The sequence below is a fragment of the Phragmites australis genome, chromosome 10 (genome assembly GCF_958298935.1).
Source record: "Phragmites australis chromosome 10, lpPhrAust1.1, whole genome shotgun sequence".
Taxonomy (NCBI): Eukaryota; Viridiplantae; Streptophyta; class Magnoliopsida; order Poales; family Poaceae; genus Phragmites; species Phragmites australis.
In genome coordinates this window covers 6,183,402-6,209,176 of record NC_084930.1, presented here as the reverse complement: position 1 = coordinate 6,209,176, position 25,775 = coordinate 6,183,402, and the positions used below count along the sequence as shown (strand labels likewise).

Below are 25,775 nucleotides of genomic sequence, written 5' to 3'. Positions count from 1 at the left end.
TCCTGGGGGCTCTTCAGGCGCCGCACGCCGCGGCCTCACGGGCAAGGTACGCCAACGCCACCTCTCCCCCTCATCCCAACGCCACCCCGGTGCTAAAAAATGCTGCCGAGTGCTAACGCTGCTGTGTTCTCGCTGTTCCCGAAACCAGGAGGTCACGCCGCGTGCTTCCGGCGGTACGTGGCGCACGGCGCACCACCTCTCGCTCGATGGAGTTGACGACGCGGTGGAGCAAGCTGTCGAACCTCCGCTGGCGCCGGCGCCACCGGTGTCTCTGGCAAAGAGCCTGGCTTCCCTTGCCGAGGAGTCGGCCTCGGCCGCCCAGAGGCAGAGGAAGCCGCTCACGCGGATGGAGCGGAAGCGGCTGGCCGAGCTCCGGATCAAGAGGCACAGTATCTGAACGGCAAAGTTCTACGATCTCATGGACAAGGTAGTGGCGAACGCTGAAACGTTGGAGGATGCCTAGGACATTGTCCGGCTCCACTCGAACGTTGATCGATCTAGCGTCTGCGAGGGATGATGTCTGCTTTGTCACGCTGGCGGAGCAGCTCACGAGCGGTGCATTTGATGTCAGAGCAAATGCTTTCCCGGTGGCGGCAAAGAGGCGAGGAAGAGAGTGCCTTGTTCTTCCAAGGCTGAACTTGAAAGTTGTTCAGGAAGCGGTAAGGGTGGTGCTTGAGGCTGTGTACACGCCTCAATTCTCAAAGATATCACACGGTTGCCGGAGTGGCAGAGGGTTTCACTCAATGCTCAGGTTTATATCCGATGAAATCGGGGTTCCAGATTGGTGCTTTACTGTCCCCTTGCACAAAGAGTTTGATAGCAATATGACCTCTAAGCTTATTTCGCTAATACAGGAAAAGATCGAAGACACCCAGTTAATTGCATTCATGCAAGATATGTTTGATACCAAGGTGATCAATTTGGTATTTGGTGGGTTTCCCAAGGGTCGTGGACTTCCTCGAGAAGGAGTACTTGCACAGTTGCACCAATCCTAATGAATATATATCTTGACCGTTTTGACCATGAGGTGTTTAGGATCTGCATGAAACATGAAGGCCTTGGTTCAGAGGCAACAAATGTTTCAGATGACCATGGGTCAAATTTGCGCCGCTGGTTTCGGAGTCAACTGAAGGGCAGGGATGAAAATGGTGAAGGTAAAAAAGATTGTCAGACAAAGATAAGGCTATACGCTTGTAGATATATGGATGAGATTTTTGTTGCAGTTGCTGGATCCAGAAATGTTGCAGAAAATATAAAATCTGAAATTGTTGCTTGCTTGAGAAAATCGCTTTATTTGGAAGTTGATGATAGATTGTATCTTATGCCAGTCAGAAGGAACTTCTGGGGTTACAGTTTGCCGGTATCGTGGTCAGAGTAGAAACGAAGGAAAATGCTAAATTGAAAGCTGTGCATAAGCTGAAGGAGAAGACTGGTTTGTTCGCTTCTCAGAAGTAAGAGATATGGGACTCTATGAGTCTTAGAGTAGGAAAGAAGTGGTTGGCATATGGTTTGAGAAGGGTAAAAGAGAGTGAGATCAAGTCACTTGGCCTTAGCACCCCTGTGCTGGATCACATTGCACAATTTAGGAAAGAGGGAATGAAGACAGATCATTGGTTCAAAACTTTACTAAAGGTATGGATGCAGGATGTCAATGCCAAAAATGAGCTTAATGAGGATGTTCTCCTGTCTAAATACACTGCTGAACTAGCACTTCCGCACGATCTCAGAGATGCATTCTACAACTTTCAGAAGCAAGCTGAAGATTACATCTCATCAGACACTGCTGCTACAGAAGCATTGTTGTCCAATTTACAGAATAAGGAATCAATTAGTGCCTGCACTGACGGCGATGTCATTAAAATTCACGCACCTCTTCGCTATATTCAGAAGTGCCTTCATCGCTATGGTCTAATTAATCTCAAAGGTTTCCCTAGACATGTTTCAGCCCTTGTCTTACAAGATGAGGACTTAATCGTAAGTTGGTTTGCAGGAATAATTCATCGTTGGATAAGATGGTTCTCTGAGGTTGACAATTTTAAAGAACTTCAGCTTACGTTAGTTGAATGTGTCAGGAAATCCTGCATCCGAACATTATCGGCGAAGTACCGAATGTATGAAAATTTGACAGAAAAGCGGTTTGAATTTCTTCTTGGCATTCCAATGGTTGAGGATTTTGAGGCAATAATTAAACCTTTAGAATCTAGTTATTCTTTGGCTTCCACTGATGAAGCTTTGATGTATGGCATTTCTAGTAGTGGTTTATTTGTTCTAACACTGTCAAGAGTTAAGAGTCCCTACCCGACAATTCAACTGCTTTGTCATTGGCTGCCAATCGGCGTCACCAAGTATGTATGTTCTTCATGTCAAGGAAAAACAGCGTTTTCCTGGATGGAGGACAGGTTTCTCATCATTAATTCATGTGAGTTTGGATGGTAGACGAATTGGATTGTGCACCCAGCATGTTAAAGATCTATATCTGGGACACATCTCGCTTCAATCAGTTGATTTTGGTTCCCTGGTTAGATGACTCGAAGATGATCTAAGAGTATGAGTATGAAGGCTTTTCTACTGACTCACATGATAGTAGGTTTCATGCTTATACTTGCGTACATGGTTACATCTAAACATAGTATGATTTTGTGAGGGACAACTAAGTGATAAGCTTGTGGACTACAAATTGAAAATGAGCCTGCATTTTGAAGCGGCTCCTTTTCGGTGAGCGATTCAGACTTCAGATTACATCAATTTTAGTTGGCATATCTTCAAAGTTCTAAAATGTGCTAGGCGCTAGGCATCGTCTACGTAGGCTAGGTGGCTGCTGAACCTTGATCTAATCATAGTGGTTCTTAAATTTGTTGCATGGAAGCACATTACCAGGAAAAATTGATGGCATTAACACACCTTTCTCTCAAAAAACAAAAGGAACACTTCTAGTGCAGTTATCAATAGTAGAATGTAAATTCGCGTTGTGCACTTTTCGTTCCTTCTGGTTTTTATCTTGGTACATCAAATATCAAGCTTTTGCCACTCTATTCACAGGCAGCTGTCATATTTGTAGATTCAATCATCAATATGGTGTGGCTGGCTGGCCGCATTGTTCCTGTTGTCTGTGTTAAGTGCATCTTGAGACTGCATTGATCTCGTACTCAAGTATATTCCACGTGATGATGCAAGCCAATCAATGATTGTTCATAAATATGCTGGTACAAGCCGTGTCTTGGAACCATATATTATGCCATTTGGTTGAACAAAACGTGATTCAGTAAATGGTTACTATCTCTTTCATGATATCACGTCATCAAGAAACCAAGAAACTAATGGGCCATAAATAATGATGAAGCAACAGAACCCATGTCATTCTTTTTTGAGAAATTTCTGGTTTTCTCCTGCATATACATATGAGTGATAACATCCGCTAAAATTCAGCAGGTGGCCTTGGAAAGATGCTGTCTCTCTCCTTCGGAGGTGACAACAGAGCTGCTTGTAGCAAGAAGGGAAGGGGAGGCAAGAAAGGACTTAATTGAAGTTGAGAACCAAACAAGAACAATGGTGGAAGGGAGCAGCCTGCAACAACTTCAACAAGAATTAGATGGGTAATCTCAACAGCATTTTGATTATAGCAGAGAATGCCCTAATTTTATCTACTGTATTGTTAAAATTCTCAGTCCTAGAACTGGGATGGTTTCTGTTGATTGGCACTTGGTTCTGTATACTTTTGTTGGCATGATGGCCCTTGGATGCAGGGGCGGATTCAGGGCCCGTGCTGGGGGGCTGCAGCACGGGCCCAGCCCACGAAGCACAGAGAAATAAAGGAGAAAATTCAGAAATTTTTTAAAAATCCCTCTCACATAGCACGGACCCAGCCCAAAATGCTGAAGAGCAAAAGGCCCAGCACCCCTCCCTAGCCTGGGCTGGATCCGCCACTGCTTGGATGTTGTCAGAATGTGAACAGATTCACTTGGACCTCTTTCTATCAGGCTTTGATCTCTTTATGCTTTGATAATCTTTTATATATTTTTTCCTGGTATGATCATTCCCTTGATATGGCTTATCATGGTTGCTGGGATGATTGGAGATCGGCTGCTTCATTCATTTTCCTGCTGTGCTAGAAAATAGCTATGGATTATCTCTCTTGGGTTAATATCAATGGATAGATCTCTAAAAAAAGTTAGAACATTCTTAACTAGAATACTAGTGTAGTAAAAATGGTCCTATTATGTCATATTTATGATTTTGATGATTAATGATAACATAGTTATTGAGACTAATATGTTTGTCAAGAATATATGTTAGTAGATCTCATAGATGCAATACATCAAAATTCTATTGCAGTCGAGACAAAGTTTGATTGAATTAGAAAAGTACAAGGACATTTGCCTCACTGAATGTTCTGAGCAGAGGAGTTTACACTCACCGGAGTATTGTGTCCAGAGACTGATAGTCTCACTGGATAGTCCGGTGAATAGGACATGAGACCACCAGAGTGTTTCTAATAAAAGGGGAGAAGGCTGAGGACCTCACCGGATAGTCGGGTGATCTGCACTCGGTAACACCGGAGTATTTCCTGCAGAGAATAATACAAGTGCAGAAGACTAAAGATCAACCCACCAGATGGTCCGTACTTGGTTTGTGAACACAGGATTATAGCACCAGAGCATTTATTGTAGAGGCGACTACAAGTGTTGAAGAATGAAGAACAATCTACCAGAAGGTCCGGTGCTCTGAAGATGAATGCACCGGAGCATTTTACACAGAGAGGCTGCAAAGGCTCGAATGGCTCAAGATAACTCACCGGAAGGTCCGGTGATAGATTTGAAGGTACATTGGAGTGTTCGGTATTCACAGAGGCATTGAGTGGAGTTCCAACAACTAGATTTAAAGATGTAATCACCGGATGATCCATGTTAGTACTATTATTCTCATCGGATCATCCGATGATTAAAAGCTTTTTCGAGCTGTTGAGAAAATAGCTAGTTGGCGGGTTTGAGACTATAATACCCCTTCACTCAGTCATTTGAATGTGTGGCATGTTGTTAGAGTCTAGGGGAAGCTCATACACACTTGAGAAGATATTCAAGCCACTAAAGTGCTTAAAGTGATCATCCAAGGTGATTCTAAGCACAAGATTAGTGAGTGATTAGTGCTTATAGACCTAGAAAGAGTGTTGCTAAATGATTGTTGCCTAGATAGTGGATCAAGAAGTGATTCTATAATACCAAGTGGTATGCTGACGCCTTGGAGTCGTGGTGACTTGCCGACAACTTGAGCTGGATTTGCTCAAGTTTATTGACCTTCTGACTTAGTGTGGAGCAGTGGCAAGACACGTGTATGAGGACGTGAAAACCCTTTCCTTAGTGTCTCAAGCTTCGAAGTGATCATGACAGCTAGTGACCGGAAGAGAGGCTAGTGGTGAGACATTGCCTTGGTGACTTGGTGAATCATTCAACTTGAGGCCTTGCCTTGGTGGCTTAAGAGTCATGACTGGGTGCCGACCGGGAGCATATCGTTAGTGGAGCTCTAACGTGGACTAGAGGTGGCATTCATGCCATTGATACCACGGGATAAAAATCCTTGTGCCGAGTTTGTCTCTTTACCTTATTTACGTTTCTATATTTACATTCTTGCAATTTATCTTGCTGGAGTAGGTTGCAATCCTCTTAAGCAGTAGAGTAGACACACTAGATAAACCTAGAACACATTTGGATAGAAATTGAGATAGGTTTGTCTTGTGAAGTTTTTGGAGCCATTAGTTTTTAAGTGTCCTAATTCACTCCCTCTTAGGACGTCACCGTTCCTCACAATTAGGGAGATCAACTCTGAAGATAGATGCAATATGGTTAGGGCAAAAATTGATGAAAGTGCCTGCTCAATTTACTACATTTAGGAAAAAAAAACTACTTTGATCGTACTTTCGTTAAAAAACTAGCCCCCAAGAAATTTGACAAGTTTGCTTATTCTCCCTTTGATGGTGCTTCTGGAGACATTTTGGTGGGCTAGAACATTGCTATTTTCACTGGTGAAGTAATTCATATCTTAAGATATGCGGTCACTATTAATTAATCGGTTCTACTTGGACCCTCACAATTGTCTATGGGCCTTGCCAAGGCCAAGAGAGAGAAGAGTTTGTTATTTGGATGAATGGTTTGAAAACTGAAGAAGATCAAAATTGGATGTTTTTTGGAGAATTCAATTTTTACAGAGCTCTTTCAGATAGAAACAAAGGAGGAGGTAATATGAATGATATTTTTATTTTTAATGAGATCATCAGTAATCTAGGACTTCCTGAAATCCCGCTCAAAGGAAGGAAATACACCTGGAGTAACATGTAAGATGACCCCTTGTTGGAGTAGATAGACTTAGTGCTTTACATCAATCAACCGGATATCTAATTATCCTAACACCTTGCTTCTTCTATTGGCAGAACCAATCTCTACCCACATTCCTTGTATGGTCCAAATTGGTACTTCAATACCCAAGGCTCAGATTTTTAGGTTTGAAATTTTTTGGGTGGATCATCCAGGATTCTTTGAATTAGTTGAAAGTATCTGGAAGACAGAGGTCAGAACAACCAACAGTGCAGCTAGAATCTCGATCAAATTTAAATTGCTAAGAAGAGCCTTGAAAAGATGGGCGAGGGTATCTCACAACTCAACAATCTGATAAAATAATGCAATAAAGTGTTTGAAATCTTAGATAAGCTAGAGGAGCAAGGAACTCTCTTCATTCAAGAAAGCAATTTCAGAACTATTCTCAAAAATTACATTGTTACTTTGTTACATTATAGAAAAGAACATTGGAAGAAGAGGTACACTATCAGATGGACAAAATTTGGTGATAAGAACACCAAGTTCTTTCATGCGGTTGCAACTGAAAGATACAAACACAATACTATCACAAGTCTAGAAACACAGGATGGAAGAATTGTCACTAGTCATCTTGAAAATGCTACAATCCTTTTTGAAACATACAAAGCTAAGATGGGATCAACTCTCAACCCAGATATGCGTTTCAACCTTGAAGAGGTTGTCCTAAGGCATGATAACCTTGACCATCCCTCGGTTCCTTTCAGCTATGACGAAATTGATATAATTATACAATAAATGCTAGTTGATAAATCTCCAGGACCTGACAAGTTCGATGGTTTCTTTATCAAAAGGTATCAACATATAATTATGGAAGACTTCTATGCTCTCTATAGTGACTTTTTCAATGGATCACTGAGCCTTCAAGCCATAAACAGTTCTTTCATCACTTTGATTCAAAAAAATAACAATCCTTCTGGAGTTAATGACTATGTGCATATATCTCTGATGAACTATGGGTTGAAAATAATCACAAAGCTCATGGTGAATAGACTTATGTGATCATTCCTTTAATTCATCAGAATCAATACAGTTTCATAAAGAACATAACAATTCAAGATTGTCTGGCCTTGGCATTTGAGTACATTCATTAATGTCATCATTCTAAGAGGGAGATTGTAGTCTGAAAGTTGGATTTTGAGAAAGCATTTGATACAGTTAAGCACAGTATAATCATTAGCATGTTTCAACACCTAGGTTTTGACAGCAGCTGGATAAATTGGACCAAAATGATTCTTGACTCGACTCCATAGCCATTTTGCTAAATGGAGTATTTGGACAACTCTTCCATTGCAAGCGTGGTGTGAGGCAAGGAGACCCTCTCTCACCACTTCTATTTGTGTTGGCTGAAGATCTTTTTCAATGCATTATCAATAAAGCATGTAACATGGGTCTACTCAACCTCTCAATTCTTCCAAGAGGCTCAAATGACCTCCCAATTATACAGTATGCTGATGATACTATTATTTTCTTGAGGGCTTCACAATATGAATTGTTTTGCCTCAAAGGGATTCTTGAAACATGTTCTCATTCTACTGAATTGAAGGTCAATTATACAAAATCCTGTCTCATACCTTTAAATCTTAGTGAAGATAAAGCTCAAAACATGGCTGGAGTCTTTGGATGCAAACTAGGCACTCTTCCCTTCACTTACTTGGGCATACCCCTTGGAACCACAAAACTAAGGGTGGAAGATTATGCTCCTCTCATGAACCAGACTGAAAGAATACTCGGTTCAACATACTCACTGCTATCTCTAGCTGGCCAGCTACAGATAACGAATTATATCATCTCATCCTTACCTACTTACACCATGTGTGCCCTGCAAGTACCTATGGCTATAATTGAGTACATTGATAGGGCAAGAAGGCGCTGCTTATGGAGAGGGTTTGGTATTAATGCAAAAGGTCAACCTTTGATTGCATGAAAAAAAGTAACCAAGCAAAAATCAAAAGGGGGACTAGGAGTGGTCAACCTCAGAAACCAAAATTCAACCCTTTTCATTAAATATCTGGACAAATTCTATAACTAAAGAGATCTGCCATGGGTGAAGCTAGTCTGGAATTCCTATTATGCAAATGTCCAGATTCCTCATGCAGCTCCTGAGAAAGGATCCTTCTGGTGGAAAGACGTGTTAAGATTATGCGAGTTGTTCAAAGGAATGACATCATGTACAGTTGGAAGTGAAACAACTATGCTTTTCTGGTCAGACGTATGGAATAATCACCTCATACAGAGAAATTTCCAAGACTTTTCTCTTTTAAAAAGACAAGAACATCTCAGTTGTCGATTTCCTAACAAATAACTCCATTGAAAGGCAGTTCCATCTACCATTGTTAGCTCTAGCACATGAAGAGTATCTCAAATTACAAGAACTTATCCAAGGAATTCAGATACAGGAAGTTGCTAAAGACTCATGGAATTACATTTGGGGCACCAGTGCATACTTAACAAAGAAGTGCTACAATTTACCTTATAAACATATTTCCCCTCCTAACCTTTCAATTGGATCTGGAAATCAAAATGCTGCAACAAATTGAGAGTCTTCATATGGCTTCTCATGATGAACAGACTGAACATTAGGAACATTTTGAAGAGAAAATTTTTGAGGGTTGATAATGACAACTATAATTGTGTTCTCTGTAACATTCAAACAAAAGAAATTGATTTTCATTTGTTCTTTGGTTGTCAGTTCAGTTCAAGCAGTTGGAACTCCATCAGAATTTCATGGGATTTCAATGAGTCCTTTAATATGATGATAAAAAGCAGAAGCTCCTTTGCTTATCCTTTCTTCATGGAGGTCTTCATCATTGGAGCATGACATATATGGAAGTAGAGAAATGGTCTTATCTTTGAAAATAAGTAGTCAAGATTGCAGCTCTGGCGGAGGAACTTCGTGGAGGAAACCCTTCTTCAAACTCATAGAATTATTGAAGGGAAAAGACAATAGAGATCATTGATTGGGTCACTCCCTTGAGTTAGCTTGGCCTCTTGGCTAAGATTTAGGTTTCCCTTCCTTTCCCCTCTTTCCATTTCTTTCCTTGTTTATACAATTCTCCTTCCTTTTTTTATAATAACATTACCACGGTAGGGGCTTCTCTTACCATTTTCCCCCTCAAAAGAAGACTATTGCATTACACGTGTGTTGGTTAATGGAGTGCCGGGTGATTGGATTCAACACCAGCGTGGTTTGCGACAAGGTGATCCCTTGTCCCCGATGCTTTTCATTATTGTTATGGACATTCTCAATGCTTTGATCTCTAAAGCAAGTGAGAGTGGCCTGCTGCAGCCTCTCCTGGCGCGGGGTGTTGCGCAGCGTGTTTCGCTTTATGCGGATGATGTAGTTATGTTTTTGCGACCTCACACAGAGGATCTTCAGCTCATTAAAGAAATTCTCCGTGTTTTTGGCGAAGCATCGGGCCTGGTCACAAACATTAGTAAGTGCTCGGTTACTCCAATCCAATGTCAAGAACAAGATATTGGGACAGTGCTTGCATCCATCCCTTGCAAGGTGCAAATTTTCCCTTGTAAGTATCTTGGTTTGCCATTGTCTATCAAGAAGCTTTCGAAGGCTGATTTCTATGATTTAATTGATAAGATTGCTAATAAATTACCGGGGTGGAAAGCAGCTTTGATGCACCTGGCCGAGAGAGCCACCCTAGTCCGGGCAGTGCTCACTGCCATTCCTATCTACCAGCTTATTGCTCTGGAATTTCCGAAGTGGGTTATCAAGGCAATCGACAAGATACGGAGAGCATTCTTATGGAAAGGTCGCAAAGAGGTTAATGGAGGCCACTGTTTGGTTGCTTGAGGCCGTATTAAAAGGCCCATTGATCTCAGAGGGCTGGGAATTCATGATCTGGAAGTTCTTGGATAGGCTTTGAGAATGAGGTGGTTGTGGTTCAAAAAAATCAAACCGGATTGTGCTTAGGCTAATCTTGACATTCAGGTGCATCCTAACTCTCTGGCTTTGTTCTCTATCTCAGTGACATCCTTTGTGGGCGATGGGTGCAGCACCTTCTGGCGTGACCGATGGTTACAGGGCAGAACAGTTGCTGATCTTGCTCCTTCCTTATGTGCTCTAGTACCAAGGAGAATTGCTAGAAGAAGAACGGTCCAGGACGCACTGACAGATAATGCTTGAATCCATGACTTTAGGGGAGGGCTGCAGGGGTCAGCCTTGCTGGAATTCCTTCAGCTTTGGGATATTTTACTGGGTGTTGAGCTATCTCCCGGATTGGATGATAAACACATCTGGACTCCTTCTCCCTCGGGCGAGTTCACAACCAAATCAGCATATCACCGTTTCTTCGTAGGGGTTGTCGAGTTTGAGCCTTGGAAAGAGATCTCGAAATCTTGGGCTCCTCCTCGCTGCAAATTCTTCTTATGGTTGGCCTCTTTGAACCGATGTTGGACTGCTGACCGACTGGCCCATCGTGGTCTTGATCATCCTGAACATTGCCCCCTCTGTGACCAAGAGGATGAAAATGTGCAGCACTTGCTCACGGCTTGTGTGTTTGCAAGGGAGGTTTGGTTCTCGGTGCTTTATATGGTTGACCTGCAGCAGCTAACAACTGGTCCTAAGGACCAAGTGTTCTTGGTTTGGTGGCGCAATTCTCTGCAGCATGTTCCCAGGTAGCTTTCCAAGGGGTTTAACTCGATGATCATGCTGGTTGCCTGGTGGTTATGGAAGCATAGAAACAGATGTGTGTTTGAGGGCGCCTCACCTAGTGTTAGCATCATCTTACAAGATATTCGAGATGAGGCTAAGTTATGGTGTTTGGCGGGAGCAAAAGGGCTTAGTAGTTTATGGCCGTGAATTTTGGCCTTTGGGCGTAGTTCTTTCTCTTGGTTTTGTCTCTCTTGTAACTAGGGTGGCCCTGTTGGGCATTGGGTGTGTGTATGTTCTGAGTCGTCTTTGACTCATTTTTCTTCTTAATATAATGATACGTAGTTCTCCTGCATGTTCGATAAAAAAAGCCCTGCTGGATTGACTTATCAGTTGTATGTTAGTTCATTACTCATACATATATAACGGCAGTTGTTGCGTGATAAGTTCCTACCTGGATCAGACAGCGAAGTGAGTAATGATGGATGTGCTGAAAACAGAACCGAAGGGAAAAGGGGGTTGGTCTGACACATCAAGAACTTTTGATGCAGAAAAGAGCACAATGCACTCAGGACTACAAGAGGCGGCTGCAAACACATGTTGCATTTCCCAGCAGCGATAGACTTTGGCAAAGGTAGCTTTATTCGATCTGAATCATTGTTTTCATCTTGCATACTTCTCTATTTAGCCTGTCATTTACACCATGAGCGGGGTTTGATTACTTTTTATAAATACATGTCACTTGTGATCTCTTCATAAGATTATTATTTTGTGGGCCTGACTATGCCATTTTATCCCTGAAGGACGTGTTTCAAGAATTTGATAGCTTCATATTGTATACGACACACAGAGAGTTGTTTTTTTTGGAAAACAAACACCAGAGGTTAACAAGAGTGGAGCGGTTATTATTCTTTATAACACATTACAAAGCCAAACAGCATTAGATCATACTGGTTCACTGCTAGAGCATTAACTCAGGTCACAAGACTAGGATTTGGCAAAGTGCATTGACCTTCCTTAGTTATGAACAGGTCTCCTCTTATGGGGAGAGGCATTGTAATCCTTGTTAAGAAATTTCAGAACTTCATCACTGGCTTCTAGCATTTTCTCCTTCCAATCGCCATTAACTTTATACAAGGTGCTGCAAACGATTGAATCCCTCAGTTCCTTTTTAGAGCCTGCATTTAATTTCCTGGAAGAATGCTTGAATGGCAATGTTCTGATATGTTGAGGATTTGGAATGTTCAGTGCTAGCTCTGATGCACTTCCTTCTAGTTTTACTCTGTTCATGGATGGTCCTGCCTGCATCCTGGAGCTACTACTATCCTGAGAGATTTTGCTAGAAAATTAGTTGTGGCCTATAATCTGCTAATTAATAGAACACAGGGAAAATAAAAGATAGATAAATGCTCATGGTCATGATGACTTTCTGGGACAGATTATCTATATTTGGGAAGGGGAGTTCTAGAAAGTATTGGTCTAGTATAGAGTAGTGTGCACATGTGTGTGACCGTGCTCTTGAATTTCTAAGGTATAGTATGGTGAAGTACCTTAAAATGCATTTCCCACTATTATTTGACAATGTTGGGTAGAGTGTTGACTTTTGACCTACCTAACGTGCACGTCCATATCTTGCTGGTAAGAGCACTCCAATATCAGCGAATCTAGAAGTATGAAGTTGCAGTTCTTAATTTTATGTAACCACTATAACATATAAATTCATGCCAGCTTTTGACCAAGAGAAAACATGTAGATGTAGGACATCAGGAAGAAGGGATCACCTTTAGGTTTGTAGGCGCATGTGAATTAATTGAGTAATTCTTAATTTCTCCTGCATTAAGAATGTAACAATATTCAAACTGAACAGAAAATTTTAATTTAGTGATTCATTAATTTCCTTAGGATTTTCTTCTTTTATTTGTTTAGATTTTTTTTTTGTTTCGTCAAGCTTGTAACAGCTAGAAAATTGAAAGTTGCGAGTATATACTCCCTCCGATTGCAAATGTAGATCTTTTTAGACTTATGCACAAGGATTAAGAAAGTAGATCAAATGACCTTGTTGTCCCTTATTTATTCTATATTGGAAAAGATAACTCATTCATTTGTGAGAGTGGTAGTATTTATTAAATAAGGGTAAGAAGGGAAAAAAAGAAAAAAAAATGCATAAAAGTTTGAAAATGACTTATATTTAGAGAATAGTTGAGGAGGCTAAAACGATCTATATTTGCAATCAGAGGGAGTATTGAATAAAATGGTGAATAAATGCTGACCTTTTATCAAAAGAAGCATAATATTAGAATCATGAAGTGGGAAAAAAAAACAACAAATTGGTGTTGTATCATAACTAAACACATGTATCTGACAAGAAGTAAAGCCATATTTGACAAATAGGATTGCAAACGAAATGAAAGGAAAACAAGCTAGTTATAGTTACTTGGTTGCACCCTTATCTACTTTTAGTTGTTCTTGGGAGGGTGTTTCCGGGGTGCAGGGTAATCAGCAGTGAAGGGTATATGGCCATCAAAGTGAACCTTTGGAGGAGGTTTTCTACTTCTAAAATAACAGTTCATACTCAAATCCTTCCCTCCTCTGTGCCCACATTTTCCAACAGAATGTTTTGCACCTGAGCTTGTTTTGCTTTCAGAATTCTTCGCGCCCTTCTTCTCCGCGACAGCATCTCCAAAAGTCAGCTTTTGTCCTGTCAATACATTGTTTCTTATTTCCTCATCTTTGCTGGTTTTGTCAACACTAAGCACCTACGTTTGACATATCAGGAGTAACTTTAGTTAGGGGTGGGTCCTGGATACTGAATTTGATAAAATTAGATACAAGTTTTGGCAGTGCCTCCAATTCTTACCAGCTTGATTTCTACTCCTCTCTTACTGCCAGCTACCATCAGCAATTCTGAAAACAGACAGTAGGTATGTCAGTTTGCCACACATGCATACTGACACCAGGAAGGAAATGAACTCAAGTGAGAAACCTTGGCTCTAGTATGCAAATTCAAAAGGGGAAGTGCTGATATCTACCTCTATGTGCAATGGTGACGAAGGGCCCAAGGGTGGCCGCGAGGATGGCCAGACCGAGCAAGAAGCTTATACAGTTAAACGGCTGCATAACTAACTGTCTAGTCCTGCTTTCAGGTATGTCTGTCATGTAACTAGCAGAAAGGGAAGGAGGAAGGTGTACAAAGAAAGGGGAGATTTATAGGGACGCAGAGACATGGGCACTCCATTGGTCAAAGTAGAGTTGCAATATCTCCTGTTCGTAGAATGCTGCACGTAGAATGCTGCACCTGTCCTTTCGAGAGAGAAAACAATGCTGTACCTGTACTTTTAATCTATATAATAATCTGGGGCCTCTGCGTTTTCTTATTGGCTCGAGTATATTCATGTACTTGGAAGTATTCAAAGTCTGTCCATTGCCATTTGCCTGGCAGTGGTTTCCAAGGATCTCACAAGTTGTAATAGTGCTCCAAGGATCGGCAATTGCTTGGGATAGAAGATTTTGAGTGCCTCGGGCCTTCGGTCGCGGTGCTGCCAATGCATATGCAATGAGGAAGAAGAGGCAAAGCTTAGTGGCCAACTAGAAGTTTCCCGGTGACCAAGGCCAGAGCCTAGAGTTTCACCTCCCGTTAATCTAAAGTAATGCTCTTGGTGCCCCCACTTGTACCTTAAACCATATGATTCATCAGACTCCTAGATGGTAACCTAAAAATAACTGCTGGTGGAGTGGGGGTGTGAATCAGACGCCCTCGGCACACAAGAGCATGCCTTGTGTTCGACTGTTGTTGTCGGTAGCATTGAATTGGGGGGCTTGGGAGAGTGAACGCATGGAGAATCCGTTTTCATGTTCAGTTGGTTGAATTTGGTCTGTTTTCTCGCAGGGTACACAAGCACATGATTCGAGCATCGACGACTAACTCGACGGTTTTCCTCTTTTCAGGTGTTGGGCATGGCAAGTGGCTTGGAAAAGCATGGGCAGGATGCTGGCTTGAGCTCGGTCCCGCTGCTTGAGTGTATTTTTTTCTCGAACACGCAGTAGAGCTGCGTGTCATTGTATTAAGAAGGAAACCGACTCAGTTTATAAAAAAAATCGAGTCCAAAAACCTTAACAAGCATGTAAGACATAGAAACAAAGAAAGAAACCCCTAAGACCCTAAGCAACCGAACGGCTAAGGTCCACCAAAACAGCATATAATGCGGCACACACATAACAACAGTACGCCATACAACTTGGTTAAGTGGCACCCACACCAAGCGACACCCTTGCAGGCAACTGTGCCCATCTAATACCTCGACTAGGACCCTAACAGGCGGAGCTATACTCCCACACCTGACTACCAACACGGTTAGCGGCTCCCTTGCCAAACCACCATCACAATAGACAGGGTCCTAGGACGTCGGAACACGGCCGCAGACGTGAAGCGCCGAGAGGAGGTGGAAAGACCGGCCGAACAGGAGAACAACAGCACAGGATGAGCTCCGCAAGGAGTGATGCTAGTTGTAGATCAAAGAGCAGTGAGATTCTCTGAAACGACGCCTTCAGGAAGGAAGCAACAATAGAACCATCGTTGCTCATCCGGGAAGCCGAACATGGTTTTCCTTCGGAAAGATCCTAGAGGGAACTTTGACACAACGCCTACAAGGAAGTAATGACACCCGCGAGCACCACTGTCGTTGACAATGGTGCCCGGCAAGACTTTCGCCCGTAAATTCCCCTTACGACTGCACAATCCAGTGAACATATATGCTCACCAGATCGACCATAGAACCTGCAAAGGAAAAGTAGCAACACGCAAGAAGGCTGTAGTAATGCACCCATCAGCAAGAATATGGCTCACTAGGGCCATAGAGGGCCAGCAGCCGGCCAAAGTCACGAACGGCCGCCACTAGTACGAAGCGACACGGCCAGTCGAAGTCCTGACCAGGAGCGCGAGGCAGAGGTGGCAAAGACGGTGGTGGAGGAAGCCCACACGCCCACAGGCCTGCCGAAGCCGAAGGCACAGGTAGACGACAAGGCAAGCAAAATGTGCGGGCCAGCCACCGAACGGATCTGACAGGGAGTGATTGATCCGATGGACTACTGCACAGATCCGACCGGAGCAATCCACCTCGCCGGCGGATCCAGTCGGAGCAAGCTCACAATAGGGGGTGAGGGGAGGGGAGGGGAGGGGAGGTGGGGGAGGAGAGAAGAGATGGGGAAACACATGGAGAAAGGAGGCCACGACGGTTTGGCTTCGGAGCCATCACTGGCTGTCGCTGTCAGTGTCTGCCCATCGCCGGCGATAGCCAGAGCAAACTAAGGTTGGAGGAGGGGTTACGCGACGCGAGGGGCGTAGTTGTGGCTGCTTGAGTGTATTGGCTGGGGAACACGTCCTAGGCCTCTCTGCCCCTGGTGTGAAGATTCGTACTGTAACTGGAATGTAATATACTGTAACTAGAATGTAATGTACTCTCTCAGACAGTCAACACGGTCTCCTGGGACTCACGTCGTACCAGCTGCATGTCCATGTCTTGGCATTTGGGGTGTTTGTCTGCTTCACACATCTGAAGTGAAATGATTTAGAGCACTGCATTATTGTTTTTATTTCTTCTATTTACCGAGGTCGTGCTAAATCTATCCTTCGAATGCGGGGGGATTCACTTATCATAGTGTGTTTGTGCACTTCGTTTTGAGCAGTGGAGTGTTCCATTGCAAAATCTATTTTCTTTTTTAACGAATGACAGAGCTCCTGCTCTCTTTTTGAAAAAAAAAAAAGTGTTTGTGATAGAATCATTGAGGTGATTAGTCTAGTATTAAGCATAAAGTAATGAACAGGTCTAACTAGGCCAATTACTATATGGATAGTATCAGATTTGAACTTTCCAGTAACAGAAGTTTGTGAATCATGTGTGACAGTGTGAGGAAGACAGATTGACATCGAAGTCTGTGTTGGATTCGTGTGCTAGAAGTGATGCTTCTGCGGAAATAAAAGGAATTCTTATATTACCACGAGGACCATCCTATCGAAGTTTTCTACGTACATGCTAGCTTGTTACTGATTGAACAGAGAACGCATAGTGATGGCAGTTTGGCACATCCAGATGTGCTACTGCTGGGTCGAATGAAAAAAAAAAACGTGTCAGAATCATTCTCGCACTAGCTCACCCTGCATACTTTGGTGTAAAAAATATGGCATGGCGTGCGAAGAAGCTAGATTTTGGTGCGATGCGGGTGCAAAAGGGCTGTTGTAGCTAGATGTGGGTGAAGCATCGAGCTTAAGTTAGCGTATGTGGCCATTTCTTTCTCGTAGATCGTTGTGCTATTTGTACTATTTTTACGAGGGTGTGTGTTGTAATGGTGTGTTTAGTTGTTCGTATAGAATTTTATAAAGCTACAGCGTATATTGTAGATTAATAGAGCTAGCAATGGATCGAGTTAAATCCGAGTAGAGTAAAACCATATTCGATCCGAAACCTAACATCTCCAACTCGACTCGTACCCGAAGTACTAAACGGACGACCCAAACCCGTTGGGTGCCTGTTAGGTTTCGGGCGCCTATTGAGTTCAGGTTGTCGAGCACGTAGGCGGTTGTTGAACGGTGGTACTACGACGACACGGTGGCATGATATGGTGACGCGGCAGGAGCGATGGGGAGATGAGTTGGTGAGGCAGCCGAGCGATGAGAGTGGCGGCAGGGCGATGAGAGTACCAGAGTGATAGGGGGCGCCGTGTGTCGACAGGGCGATGGGAACGGCGGGGCTACATGATGCGCCAGCTAGTAATGGGACTAGCGAGGTGTAGGGTGATGCCACAATGGGAAGATCGGACAACAAAGCAAGACCAAAGCTAAGTAAGCTTTTTAGTTGGGCTGGGTTGCATGCATATGCATCTATCGGGTGACCTGTGGGCACTCGTGGATGAAATACAAAACCCGAGCCCGATTCAATCCGATTCGGGTATCTGACCTGTCAAACCCATAGACGAAAAATGTGATCCGAACCCGAACTTATCGGATCCGAAATCCACAAGTCCAATTGTTAGCCCTACAATCAGGGTGAGCGAATGTAATGATTCTTAAAAAAAAAGTGTTTAGTTATCTATATGAGATGATGCAATGATCCTGCACTTGTGGATGTAATGATTATGTAAAGGTGTTTGATTGTATGTATGGACGGTTACAGTGACCATTTAACTGAGACTAACGAGTTGACCCGTTGCGACACTGTAACACTTGCAATGCATTCACCGATCTAGACTCCCTAGAGAATCTCGATTGGGATGTATATACTGGATCAGACTCCAATTATATAATTGCATCCGCGAATACAGGAGGAATAATACAAACAAACAAACAATTTCTACGTAAAATTATATATACGAACAAAGCTAAAATGCTCCTGACGTAGGTAACCAAACAACCGTAACCGAATCTTTTCTTTATTCTTAATGGAATGATACGTGATTTTTATGCGCGTTGGACAAAGAAAAAAAAGAGATAGCATGGCAAGGCGTCTACAGAATGCCGTGTCATTGTATTATTAGCGCGGGCAACGTTTCTGCGTGAGTGCTTGGCGCCACCGCGGTACGACTCCCTCGGCGGAGCCGGACACCAGGACCGACTCGGGCCCGCCCGACATTGACGGCAACGAAGGGAATCGAGACGGCATCATTTGCATTCAATTTACACGGGGGCCGGAGGAGAAGACACAGAGAGAGAGAGAGAGAGAGAGAGAGAGAGAGAGAGGTGTGGCCGTATGGGGAGCACGAGGGCGTGCGCTCCGATTCCTTTCCTTGCTCCGTCCCCCTTCTCGCGCGTGCTCCGGCCATGGCGTCAGCGACAGATTTTCCTCCTCGCGGCGGGACTAGAGCGTACTATACTACATATCTTTTACAATTCGTTAGACTACGTACACGTATAACTCCGTAGTACGATGGCAAAAAGGGCAAAAAAAAAAAGAACAAGAGCTGAGCAACTACGAGGCAGGCGTTGACCGGCCCAGTTTTTGTCGGCCACTTGAGTACAAGCCTGTTGCTGTTTCTAACGGGCGGTAGCTTGTTGTGTTTCTAATGGGCGATAAATAGCTTGTTGCTCTTTTAATAAATGATAGGAGTAGAGAATTATAACATTTTAAAACATATATATATATGTATTTTTTGGATTTAAAATGTTTAAAAATAAAAAATTCGCTACCCCACGAGCCTTGGTTATCTCCAGCCCAGCTTGGCCGGGTACCGGCGTGCATGCCTCCGCGCCTCGCTAACATGCGCACGTGCCCATGGCCATCTCTCGCCCTGGAGGCCTGGACGGCTGCGCCTGCGCCTGCGCCGGTGTCGCCCTCGCGATCCGCCGTTCCCGTTGCCGGTTTCCCCGAGGCAGGCAGCCGCCCCATGTGCAACGTGTGGCCACGTCCGTTTCTCTACTGCGCCCGATAGTAAGGCACCGACTATTTGTTGGGTCATCTAGTGTGGTTGATGAACTCTCTTAACTCTAAATACACAGGTTGCAGAAAAATAGGATAGTGAAAAACAGAGAAAGCGTGGAAATGAACAGGCTAATCTTTCATTCATGGTCAATATCGAAGTCAGACTCCAGTAACATGTTGAAGTGATCCAATGTTCATGTGTTACCACGGCAATACATGACGAACAGAAGGAAATAGGAAGCCATTGTTCAAGAGAACGCAATTGGCCAGAGAGCGAAAACACAGTTCGCAGTTTAGTTTGATAAACAGCTATCAAGTGTTTCTATGGATCAGAAAACTGAAACAGTGTAATGGTACAACATATGTACAGTTATGCAAGAACGGTGCTCCTCATTCATTTGCAGGGGCGGCTTTCCTTCAAACTTCAGTTAACAAGTGAATGACTTCAAAAAATAGAAGGGGTTGCGAACCGAAGGTTGTTTCCTTCCAAGAAACAATTCTGGGGAAACAAATACAAACCCTCATTCAGATCAAAATACCTTTTCCACAGCCACACTAAAAACATCCTGTCGAATAAAGTATACAAATGGAATACATACAGATGACTAACAGACTCTAATCTTCCGTTATTTTCAGCTCCCAGAAGCCGCAGTGAAACAGTCAATATTGCACAATTTGACGGACCTCATCATCCCTCCAAAGCTGCCACATTGACGCGTTGCAAGAGTCAAGAGGAAATAAAACAGGATATCTCTCGGAACAGAAATCCACATGAAAATGTAAAGCAGAATGCGTAAAAGCATATATACAAACCGGTCAATGCTTTTCCGTGGCCTGTCAGGTTGATCCACACTGGCCCGTGGTTTGTCAGGTTGATCTACGCTTTTTCTGCTTTTATCTCTCCTATCTATGCTGCCTCTAGATTTATCCCGTCGATCCGTGCTATGCCTATGATCAATGCTTGACCTTGGTTTGTCCCTGATATCCGTGCTTCTCCTTGAGCTCTCTGCACTCTCGGATCCTGTTTCACTAGGATCTGATGGACCTGAGCTCTCTGGAGATTCATCTTTCACTGGTGGTAATTTCTCTATGGCTGCAACAAACTTTTTTAGGTGCTTAATGTATTCTGGATAGAGTTCCAAATTACAGTGGTTTCCCCCTTTGACCCACAGAGGCTCGTACTTCAGTTTAGAGAGTTCCCACAGTGCCCTGCCATGGGAACAGTCAACAACCTCATCAGCTGTACCCTGCAGATAAGATAATGTTAGTGCCTTGAAGAGCGAAGGAAATCTTTATGTAGCTAATCAAGAGTCATCTTCTAGTTGCGTGCTTTTAAATGGAAGCAAGAATGACACGAACACTAGGACAGCATAACCCACATTTTATATGCTGTAATTTGTGCCCATCTCGGCACAGGTAACAGGCAAAACGCACCCTATGGTCTAGACACTGGAGACTAAAAACAATATCCTAGTACAACACCAGAATAAGTACAATGTACTCACTCTGTGAAGTGTAAGTACAATGATACATAATGCCTAATATGTAAACCACAGTACTGACCAAAAGTAAAGGTTAGCATGTAACCGTGTAGTAACTTTGCAAAGACAAACTTGCTCAAACATTCTCCACTGAGATGCACACAAAGTGTAGTGGGTAACACAAGTTTAACAACATCAGTCAAAAGTGAAAACATCGAACTTTCAACTTGGAACATATTTTAAAGAGAAGACAGTAGGAAAAAGAGAGTGATATATAATCACCAAATATCCTTAGTTCCCTACTCGCAAGACAGAAGTTAAGAATAATATAAACACACTTGCATGTGCGCACATGGAGTTAAAAATCATTAGAAAAATTTGCTGTCAGCAGTATACTCACATGGATCACTAACACTGGACTTTTGACCAGAGGAATTTTGTCAATGTTCTGCAAATATATTAGCAGCGATTAGATCAGGTATATGGTCAAACTGACAGAAATAAAGTAAAGTAATTACCTTATATATGTCGAACCAGTATGTATGTTTTACAGGGTACATAACTCTTAAACCAGACAAAATTGGGCTATGTAGAACAACTGCTCTCAAATGAGGCAAACGGGATGCTAAATCCAAAGTAGGGCCACTGCCAACTGATTGACCATACAGAATGATGTTTTCCTCAGAGGCTCCATAAGTTTCTATAAGACACCTATAAGCAGCCTCTATATCAGCATAAGTGTTCTCTTCAGTTGGCTGCAGAATCAAACAGAATTGAAACGATAAGTCATGCAATAAGAGGAGAGGTGGAACTCATTAAAAGGCATGAGACAAGGGGCGAAAGGGAAACTACTTAGTAGAAAAGATGAGTCTATACCTTCCCAGATGATTGCCCATAACCAGAGTAATCGTAACTGTAAAAAAAAAATGAACAAGTTACGATACATGAAGTCAAAATGAGCATTGGGATACAGAATAATACGGTATTGAAAGGACAATGACTGGTGAGACACCAAAGCGAAAAGCGCATATATCATAAGCCCAACAGAAAGCTTAAAACAAGCTATGGGGATATTGCAAAATAATCAAGAACTGCATGGTTTTCATTTTGTCAAGGCAAACTTCCAATAGAATGACCAGCTGAAAAGTCAAACTATGAATCAAATCATGGCTAGGTCCTTACCCCAGAAATGATAAACTAGGATAAAAGCTATACTATGGGGATGGACTGCATTCATATTACTCAATGAGAAACAAAGTAGCTAATTAGAAAAGTTAAGTGGAAGCAAAGAACAGGCCAAATACTCCATACCACAAGATTTGGAAGACTGGTTATAAGTGTTGGATCTACTGTACAACTCAATGATTCAAACCAACCGACAGCTCATCCCAGCCCATCCATTAAACCTATCCAGCAAATCAGAAATGCCCAATTCCCTCAGCAAAAACCTTCCCACTCAAATGGGTCTATGGAATAGAAGCTATAAACAAAAGCGTTTATTCACTACTGCACCAAAATTAAAAACAATATTGAAAGTCGGATCTGGAGAAATCCATGTGGACAACAACTGTAATCAAAGTATGCTCAAATTAGAACACGAAACATCAAAATGGAGGTACTTTTGACAACTTTCAAAGGCAGTCGATGACGGCACTGTTAGGGGGGATGCCAGAAGGAGAAACCCCGTCAACAAGGAATCATGTCATTCGGTCGTGGGCAGTTGATATCTGAGAAACAGGAAAAGTGAACAGGGAGACAGTGGAAGTTGGAGGACACGCCATCAACTGTCGATGGCAGGGTAGCACCGCACGGGCATGCCAGGCAGCACGTAGCTTAGGTAGCATAGCTTAGGCACATCATGTGGAAATAATGGTGAATGTGTGTGGTTCAGAGCGTGTGAATGAGGAATAGCCTATGAGCGCCGAGTGTGTCTCACCCCCGTTTGGATAGGCTTTTTTTTCAGCTTTTCCGTGAAAAAAGCCATAAGCTATCCAAACGGCTGGCTTCTGGTCCCGGCTTATGGTGGCTTTTGGTTGGCTAAGAAAGCGGCTGTGACTAAAATAAACTAAAAGCTAAAAAACAGGTTATTGCTGGCTTTTCTGGCTTTTGGGTGTGCTGAGAAGCTAAAAGTTTATTATAAAAGCCAACAACTAAAATTTAACAGCCACAACCACTTTCTCAACTAGCCAGAAACTCTAAAACAGCCTATCCAAACGGGCCCTCTACACCCATGTACACAGCTTCCAGTAGCTCTGATAAGCGAATGGACAGTCATTCAAGCGCAATGGGTACCAATAGATTAGTGATGTCAATCAAATTTTAACCAAAGATGGTTACCACCATGGGTCCCGCTACAACTAATGTACCGGTTCTATAGAATCAATTGAATTGTTTAACACCCAATCACAAGATTAATAACCAAAGGCTCCAATATAGACGATGGATCTTCCTTCCCCAGATCCAAGAACTTCCAAACAACTCTAGTACTGAGTACTGACAATGAAGCAGACGTGCCCCTCAATCAATAGTACAGCACATCAACATCCAAACTTCCCAATCAGCTTTAGTATTCACTAGGTAATGATTATCAAATTCAATCAAATCCACCCACTATTCACCAGAAGCGCCTAACTTTTTGAACCACACATCCAGATAAGCTGGAGCCTCGGACATTCTCACTGATATACAACAGCACATGAATATCTCACCCTTTACTCCGTGACGCAAAATTTCCAAACAAGTGAATATAGCAATAGTATCTAACGCTACTTTGCACAGATAAATTGACATAACGGCTTTCTACTAGTTAAAGAAAGCATCTAATTAAGCTACAAAGCAGCGACAGAGTCGAAAATTGCACGATCGATTGCAAGATCCCAAACGTACCCGAACAATCACAAGCAAGCAGGCAAGTTATAAACAAACAAACGAGACCTCCAATTCCCAAAAAAAAAAATGAGCTCAAAGATCTATTCCTTTTTACCAAATCAAGCAACCTGATAGCATCACAGCACAATAATAAGTTACCACTAACAGCAGACAGGATATCGTTCCAAATCCTGTCCAAGCAGGAAGCAGCAAGGGCAGCGTGCGTACCCCATGAGGTTGACGTTGAGGTGCGAGCTGAGCTCGACGAAGAGCTCGTACATCTGGCCGAGGTCCGCGGCGTTGCCGTGTGAGTAGAGTAGCGTGAGCCGCGCCCCGGGCTGGCGCACGTACATGGTCACCACCTCCGTGCCGCGCTTCGTCGGCAGCCGCCGCGCCTCCACGCCCCCGCGGCGCGGCACCCCGGTGAGCTCCACCACCGCCGAGTCCGCCGCCGCGGCGGCGGGCGAGGGGGGCGGCTCGACCCCGTACGACGGCGGGGACGGCGGGAAGAACGCGAAGCGCGCCGCCATCGTCGACGTGACGGCGCCCATGGCCCTCCGCGGCGCGAGCCGAGCAAGACGGGCGTAGGGTTACTGGAGCAGGGCTCGGGGAGGTGGCGGGACTCGAGGAGAGGAGGGAGGGAGGGAGGGAGGGGAGGCGTGGGTGGCGTCGGCGATCGAACTCGGATTTTTTAATGGAGGCTTTCGCGGAAGCTGCCGCGATATGAGGGGGAAAGGGAATCGGAGGAAAAAAATTATATGGCGCAGCATGGCTGCAGATATCGTTTAAATAGAAAAAATATACTGCATATTTATTATTTAATCCATATAATTAGTGCTGAGTGAATTTGGTTCACACTTTGAAATCGAGGACACGTTGCAGTTGTCCAAGTGGACAACACTGCCGCATAAAATCTATTAATGCAACCATAATGGAATCGGGTGCAGGATTTGAATTGCAACTATATTTGCTACATTTAAGCTTAGGCAATTTTAGTTTTATTAGGCAATATTTGGTTTTTGTCATCATTTTAGTCTGCCTACTTTTTTAAACCTCCTAATTTATTTACCAAAGATATAATATTTTATTAAAATTTGCTAGGTAGTCAATTTTTATCATAAAAATATGGCAAGACTAACCTTATGCAGTAATATATGGTAAAATTAATCATGAACTAAACGGACCTTTAGTTGGCTAGCGATAGTAATTTAGAGAGGAGTTGAGTTTTGAAACTGAAATTGCGCAAATTCAGCGCAAATTTGGTGGCATTCTCAGGGGAAGGAAAGTAAAGTTTTGGCAGAACCTTTATAAAGATATGGAAAGTTAACATGTGATGGAGCATCTTTGTTTGAAGGTTGGCGGCGGAGGCTGGGACACTATTGTTTTTGAAAAGGCTCGTCGTCCTTGCTTCGCTGACTCAAAAGTTTTAGGTAGCACCTGTCCCTGACAAGTAGGCACGGTTTGTGCTAGGCCTCACCTGACAGTTGATTTTGTACGCTCATCTCACCTCATTCACGAAATTTTGTTGCTCATCTCATCAAAAAAACTTTGATTTCGAAAAGATATTGCAGTAGTGTACTTCGGTTAATACGAAGAAACCAAGATGAAATATACCTTAATTTATATGTAATGAGTGATTAAGAAGGTTATCGATTTAGTTTGTCGAGTTTTGAATTGCTTAAGTTTAGTTTAAATATTTTGATTATGGACTAACTGGAGTGGAAGTTAGAGAAGTGTGTTTGCTTGTCTTATGACGTAGATGTGATGGATGCAACTTGGTGATCGATAGCGGGTGATCGAGGCTAAGTGGGTGTTTGGTGCTAAACGATCCAGGAGGCCGAGCGAGTCAAGAGTGATCCTATCTGTACACGTGGAGGTCAAGGAAAGCATAACATAGAGGATGAAGATGGTGTATTGACAAAGTCAAGCGAAAGAGATGCTGGTGCAAGTGACAAGGCGGTCCGAGAGTTCGGGAGTGGGAGAGACTTGCTGACGGTCAGAATCGCAAGACGAAGTACACGTGTCGATATCAGAGCGCTTGCTTAAG

General features: G+C 43.1%; 2 protein-coding genes and 1 pseudogene across 5 annotated transcripts; 1 reads left to right on the top strand and 2 right to left on the bottom strand.

The window, feature by feature from the left end:
* Positions 1-99: 99 nt before the first annotated feature.
* On the top strand, positions 100-3,691 carry LOC133931127 (nuclear intron maturase 4, mitochondrial-like; annotated as a pseudogene).
* Positions 3,692-11,905: 8,214 nt separating this feature from the next.
* On the bottom strand, positions 11,906-14,181 carry LOC133883440 (uncharacterized). The gene is made up of 5 exons (XM_062322772.1): positions 14,001-14,181; positions 13,829-13,875; positions 13,595-13,727; positions 12,753-12,802; positions 11,906-12,297 (listed from the first exon to the last, which is right to left on the bottom strand). Exons 1-5 carry the CDS (start codon positions 14,125-14,127, stop codon positions 11,989-11,991), a joined length of 666 nt encoding a protein of 221 aa, XP_062178756.1. The 5' UTR covers positions 14,128-14,181; the 3' UTR covers positions 11,906-11,988.
* Positions 14,182-19,671: 5,490 nt separating this feature from the next.
* Positions 19,672-24,482, bottom strand: LOC133883322 (uncharacterized). Of its 4 annotated transcripts, XM_062322614.1 has the most exons (7): positions 23,957-24,480; positions 21,737-21,773; positions 21,379-21,615; positions 21,261-21,308; positions 20,193-20,626; positions 19,979-20,081; positions 19,672-19,878 (listed from the first exon to the last, which is right to left on the bottom strand). In XM_062322614.1, exons 1-6 carry the CDS (start codon positions 24,277-24,279, stop codon positions 20,012-20,014), a joined length of 1,149 nt encoding a protein of 382 aa, XP_062178598.1. In that variant the 5' UTR covers positions 24,280-24,480; the 3' UTR covers positions 19,672-19,878; positions 19,979-20,011. The 4 variants fall into 4 exon arrangements, with proteins under 4 accessions (XP_062178598.1, XP_062178596.1, XP_062178597.1 ...); XM_062322612.1 differs by having other exon boundaries at positions 19,979-20,626; positions 23,957-24,482; XM_062322613.1 differs by having other exon boundaries at positions 19,672-20,081.
* Between the last annotated feature and the right edge of the window lie 1,293 nt (positions 24,483-25,775).